The following is a 5,885-nucleotide window of genomic DNA, read 5'->3' as shown; positions in this document are numbered from 1 at the left end:
ATCACAGATTTGATGAGCTCTCTCAATCTGCTGACAAGTGATCCATGTGTCATCTCAGTTTGACTAGGAGGTGGTGGAAGTGTTGGATCAGAGTTTTTGTTGGAACCTATTGATTGTGACTTCCTTGAGATTCCCATTAGCATTTGTACATATTCATGAATTGCTTGAGAAATCTGTGATGCCGCGTTTGGGATGTCAGGTGCATCAGCAAGGTCGGCCATCATTGCATCACGACGGCGAGATTTGGTTTCTTCTCTACTGCGAGCAGCTTTCTTCCGTTGACAACTCTTGGATTCTTCAAATGTAAGTTCACCATCTATGTGACAGGTTTAGATAGAAGCACACACATTTAGATCTGAAGTCGTGGAACAAATCTGATGAGAAAGGGAAATGTCAACACACCCGAGTCATCATCACTACCATTGCGGGATTCAGTATCAGAGCCTGAATTTTGATCTGAAAGAGACAATCATCAATCGGTATGCATACTTAGCTATCTGAGCCAGATACAGTTGAACGCACCATTGTCCTTGTAATTGGTTTGTCTCTTTTCGTTGTTCTGGCCAGATTGAGTAGATTGAGTTGGTCCAGTTTGAGTCTGCGTGGGTTTGGCCTCCATGTTTGAGGAATGGATTGGTTCTGTTTTGACAAAAAGAATATTTAGCAAAGAAAACACCGCGTGCCTGAATAGAACAATTGAAGTAAAATCCACTTGCGGAATTGATAGAGGATATTGTAAAAGTCAAGAAATACAATCCAATTTTAAGATTTATTTCAGATTGAGAATGGACCTTCCTTTGAAAAAATAAAAAATAAAAACTACAGATTGAAGTCAGTAGTATTGAAGAATATTCAATGAACCTTTTGGATAACAACGCACAAGATCAAGATACATATACAAAATGTGATCAATAGAGTTTGAGTGAATTCGAGTGATGATTGCAATCAAAGGACAAGCAGGAAGCTCAGCTGTCCACCACACTTTTACAAAATAGAAGCAGACTCAGATTGAGGACAATGTATGTACAGATCCACCTTGTTGGTTGGAGGAGGGTTTACCCCTTTATTGATCTCTTATGTATTTGGCAGATGGTCCATTTGGGTATGTGTGAATGACCTGGCGAGTTACAAAGAAATCAAAACAGAAACCAGCAATCGAAGGGAGCGGGAAAGTAGTGGATTTTAAAATCATGACCAAAGGAACAAGACTTTCATAGATGGGGAGGTGTTTCAGAGGTGTTTAAGAGGACATTTGTGAGATCACCGTGTGTGCTCGACGGTGATTCCTTCTGAAATGGGCATGGTGGATGGTTTTTGAAGGAAAGTGGTGGACAATGGATTCTGAGAGGTTCTGTGTACATTGATTGGGGACATAGGATTGATTTGAGGGTTTCCATACGGTGGAAAGTACCTTGTAGAGATGTTGAGACAGTTGATTGGAAGGAAAGGTTGAGAAAAAAATCCACAGAATGTGATTTCCAGGAGGGAAAATGTGATATTATCAAATTCTTGGAAAGTAATGAAAAAAGGCTTTTTATAAGCATTCTGTGATTTACAGAATGCTTGTAAATAAGAAATCAAACACATTTCACAGAATGTGATTTCCCAACCTTCAAGAATGTGAATTTTTACAAAAAAGCGCTTACATGAACACGGCCTAAGGGTGCATTTACTCACACAATTTCTGGTGAGAAAGAACATTCTGTCAACTTTTTAATGCAAAAATGAAACATGCACCACCTAATAGACACTTTAAATTTTGCAGAATGTGATTTTTCACCAGAAATTGCTCAAGTGAACACACCCTAAGTGTTAAGTACCTAATACTCAAATCATCAATTGAACACCAACAGATTGCTGATATTTTGTTTAATTGAACATCATTTGGTGAATCCAATCACAACATACCTTGAGATTTTTACAATTCACTTATTTTTACAAAAATCTTACTTAATTGAGAAGGAGAGAAAGATACACATAAAAAACCAAAAAAAACCACAGGAAGTTTTAAGAAAAAATCTTAATTGGTTTTCTTATCTTCCTTTGGTACCTTGATCATATAAGGTACTAGATTTGCATTTAATTTTCTGAACATCATAGCAATTAGATTAGATGGTAAATCTCTTCCTCCCCTTAAACCAAAAGAATCAAAACATCAAAAAAAGATCTCAAGACTTGGTTATTGCTCTAAAATGAGAGATTTTTTGGGGGGCTTACCAACGGTCTTCAAATTTAATGATCTTTCCATCTTCCCCTAATTCTACACGTACAACAGATTCCATCTTTTTCACATAATTTATACCTCTGATAGTATACTCTTGAGTCTGCAATTTTGAAGAATACCCAACCCCCCCCCAAAAAACCCAATTAATCAAAGTGTTTCAAAACTTTTTTCAAGTGAGTGATATGGGATTTTTTTATGACAAACTTACTTGTTCCCATTCAATTAGCTTAGGTTCTGCTTTAATGATTTTCCAATGTAAAGTCACAGATCTAAAGGGAAAATATCTAATGGTCAGATTCTTGATTTCATTTTCTATTATAATGTGTTTATGAAGTATGAAAACTTACTTTGGAAAGACTTTTGGCATAGCAAACCATTGTGGAGCAAATTGTTTCTGTAAAACACGATTAACTTTATCCATCAGTTCGGTCATTCTGTATGTGCATATATATGTCGATGCTTTTTCTTTGACTTACAAATCCATCACATGAAGCGATCGGATCACCGAAATGAGCATTTTGAGACCAAGATCGATTCAAGATCTCAAGTGAAGGTTGACTAGAAAACAACTTTCGAAAAGTTTAACATAAAATCAATTCGGTTTGGCAACTTTTGAAGTGTACATATCAATTGAGGTATGTAAGTTTGAAGTTTTACCTTGATTGAATCTTCTACTATCCTTCTTTGATCTTCATTTAATAATTCTATACCATGTTCAGTCGTCATACTTTGTTTTGAAATCGATTGATGGTAAATGAAAAAAGGGTAATGATATGGTTTCGTATTCGTAAAAGAAGAAAAGAAAAGTGTATTCAAATAAACTTAACAAAGCTTTCTTGATTCTGGATCCCATGGATCGAGCAGTCAAAAATTAAAGGGGTGGCTGTGTCGTGTCGATCGACGATGATGTCACTGGCCGTTGGTGAACTGTAAACCCTTGTAAGCCCATAACGTCTAAATGCAATCACGACTTTCAAGTTGTGCCGCCCTGCTCTTCGAGGGTAAAGTCTATTTTGATTGGATGACTCGAGGTTCTTTGCCACATGATGGCAGTTCAGATATCTCTGGGTCACTCTCAGACTCATCCTTGCCAGTTTCCAAGTGAGCTGAATAGTATTATATAGTAATGCAATAAGACCCACTTTAGAGAAATTCTTTCTTTCCTCAAGTTGAGAAGTGGTTGTCCAAAGCCCATCAAAAGAAAAAACAAAAGTGATATCCTCCCTGGGCCTGAGACTATTCTAGCCGCATGTTTTGAAACATCTAAGGAATATCTCTGTATGGATCAGCCAGAGAAAACGATGGCACAATATGCCTTCCGTGAGAATTCGATTTTACCAGAGCAATTTGATTATGCGACTCAGCGTTTCAAAGCAAATTCGGATCGTCCATGCAAGAAACAGAATTCGATTAACTCGGCATTCAATCTTCGCGCTTGGAAATGTGTTTCATGAGAGGAAGGATTGATCGCTTCTTTTTTATCTTATTTCAATGAACAAGATTAAACGATTCACTTGAAAGCAAAAATGAAAGGTGTTGAAGCATCCATTTGATACCAAAGATACCACATAGAATGAGAGAAAGCTGTGATCTTTCTTCCTGAGAAGTGGTTTAGATTATGTGTGGAACATCGTAGCGATCGTCACTTAGATACAAAAACTTCCCTCCTCAATCTTTTTTTTGAACAACCAAGAGCAGAAGAGGATCTAAGATAGCAAAGTGAGCGTAATTAACACTTTGAAAAAATTAGACAAAACTGTTGGTTGCCATCCAATAATTTTCTTGTTAACACATGTTTTACCTCGCGCGCCATCTCCTCACTTGAAGCCTTACTGATTCCTGATTGTGCACTTCCTGCTGGCCCAAGGAACAAACCTGTGATTGTCACAGATGGCCTGCCGCTTCTGCCTCATCCTTCTACCGGTGCAACTTGTGATTAAGGACAGTCAAGGACCCGTGGTTTGTCTCCTGTCCTGCTACAGCGGTTATCAGCACGTCGATCCGTTTATGCAAAGCAACACAATACGCGAGGAGATATGTATGGATATTTGACACACACAGCACCCGTCGTTCCATTAGGATCACTAGTTTGAAGATCCCAATTTTCAGTGATTACGACGTTACGGATGTTTGATTATATGCTTTGACACAATATACAAAGTGTGTAAAAACTGATGTATATGAGATTGCTCAACTGTGTCCGACTCCCAATAGAACCTGTTCTTGCCCTGTTTTCCATTTTTTAACACGACGACCTACCCGTACAAAATAATCATCTTGATCAGGGAACGTCCCACTTCCGCCGACTTCCCTCTTCACGTCACTGCGAATCGCATTCATTATTACTGGCCATTAATAGTCAATTGTCACTTTTCGATCATTGCCTCCAATGATTTCGCATCTCTTACAGCGGAAAGACGGACGACTATATTTACAAGGCTCTGTCATTTGGTATTGAGTAGACTTTGTCATCATTCCTTACTCCTGTGATTTCCCTCTTAGCCTGACTTTGTTTTTTCCCCAAATCATCAGTATGAATTGTTGTATCGACGTTGTAGGACAGAACAGAACAGGAAGATCAATGTTATCCAACTGGACTCAGGGTAAACTCATGTCATGTGACGGGTTCGTCAGAAAACATACAGGATTAAAAGTCGCTCGACGCAGGCAACATTCAGCATATCGATTACCCTACGATAAAGGCCCTATCGGATAGTCCGACTCAAAATACCACCAAAAAGTATGTATCCAAGACCACATCTTTCGGTCGAGTCTTTTTACTGACATCAGCTTGACGAGGTGGAAAATTATGACCACTTCATATTGTTTTCTCCAAGTTCTATCCACCAAAGGCAAGCAAAACAAGCAGAACAGGTGGTAGGGATTCCCTTATTGTCATCATGAAACCTCACCTGGAAGTCAACCTCTTTTTCTCTGAGTCTCAAAGCAACATTAATCATGAATCGTTCACATTTCTCTATGTAGACATCTGTCCATCTTTGTCATTCCTTCTCATCAAAAGGTCCTCTCTTTCCACAACGAATCTCCTCATCATTGATGCTTGGCCCTCGGCTGTTTGTTCGCTATCACAACTTGCATTTATTTTCTGTTAATCGCCGTTTGGAAATTTGAACTTCTTCGCGTGTTCTCGTCTTTCCTTTTTCATTTGTCGATGAAATTCCTGTGCTTAGGATCATTTTCAGCCGAGTCATACTTTCCGACATCCATGAATATTTGGATGTTTGGAAAGTTCCCTCCTCGGCTCGGGGATCACCCCGAGCTCGGTCCTCGGGTTTACACTCGTGAGAACCTCGGTTATTGATGGATACCCAATTTGTGAATGCAAATTGGAGTATCCATCGCTACCTGTACAAAACATGCGGCTAGAATATCGGCGTGCCAAAACTGGCATCATTCTTCAGAAAAGCTTGAGAATAACAATTGTCATAAGATAACACTTGCAGCCGTATGGGCTTAGCTGTACCTACTGAACCCCACCTATAGCCAGGCTAAATATACATTTCCGCGAACAAAATACTTCTTCCGTGCAGGCGTACATGGTGGCTGTGTGCACCAGTGTGCATCTCCATCCATTTTAACTGGGATACACCAGGGGGTAAACCTACGGCAAGAAAACGGTTTTTGAACCGTTTTCTTGCCG

General features: G+C 39.2%; 2 protein-coding genes across 2 annotated transcripts in view; one reads left to right on the top strand and one right to left on the bottom strand.

Annotated features, from left to right (window-relative positions):
• MELLADRAFT_106196 (uncharacterized protein) overlaps window positions 1–619 on the bottom strand; it is a gene marked incomplete at both ends in the record, with an annotated part of 1,663 nt that extends 1,044 nt beyond the window's left edge. Inside the window, 3 exons of the mRNA XM_007409651.1 lie at window positions 36–316; window positions 403–456; window positions 523–619. Coding sequence (XP_007409713.1) covers window positions 36–316; window positions 403–456; window positions 523–619 — 432 coding nt within the window. The remainder of the gene's footprint in view (window positions 1–35; window positions 317–402; window positions 457–522) is intronic.
• Window positions 620–4,757: 4,138 nt separating this feature from the next.
• Window positions 4,758–4,940, top strand: MELLADRAFT_86127 (uncharacterized protein; the record flags this gene model as incomplete). Its single annotated transcript, XM_007409913.1, has 1 exon — window positions 4,758–4,940. The coding sequence occupies one exon, from the start codon at window positions 4,758–4,760 to the stop codon at window positions 4,938–4,940; it is 183 nt and encodes a 60-aa protein (XP_007409975.1).
• Window positions 4,941–5,885: the final 945 nt, after the last annotated feature.

The sequence above is a fragment of the Melampsora larici-populina genome (genome assembly GCF_000204055.1).
Source record: "Melampsora larici-populina 98AG31 unplaced genomic scaffold MELLAscaffold_17, whole genome shotgun sequence".
Taxonomy (NCBI): domain Eukaryota; kingdom Fungi; phylum Basidiomycota; class Pucciniomycetes; order Pucciniales; family Melampsoraceae; genus Melampsora; species Melampsora laricis-populina.
This window is presented reverse-complemented; position numbering and strand designations above follow the sequence as displayed.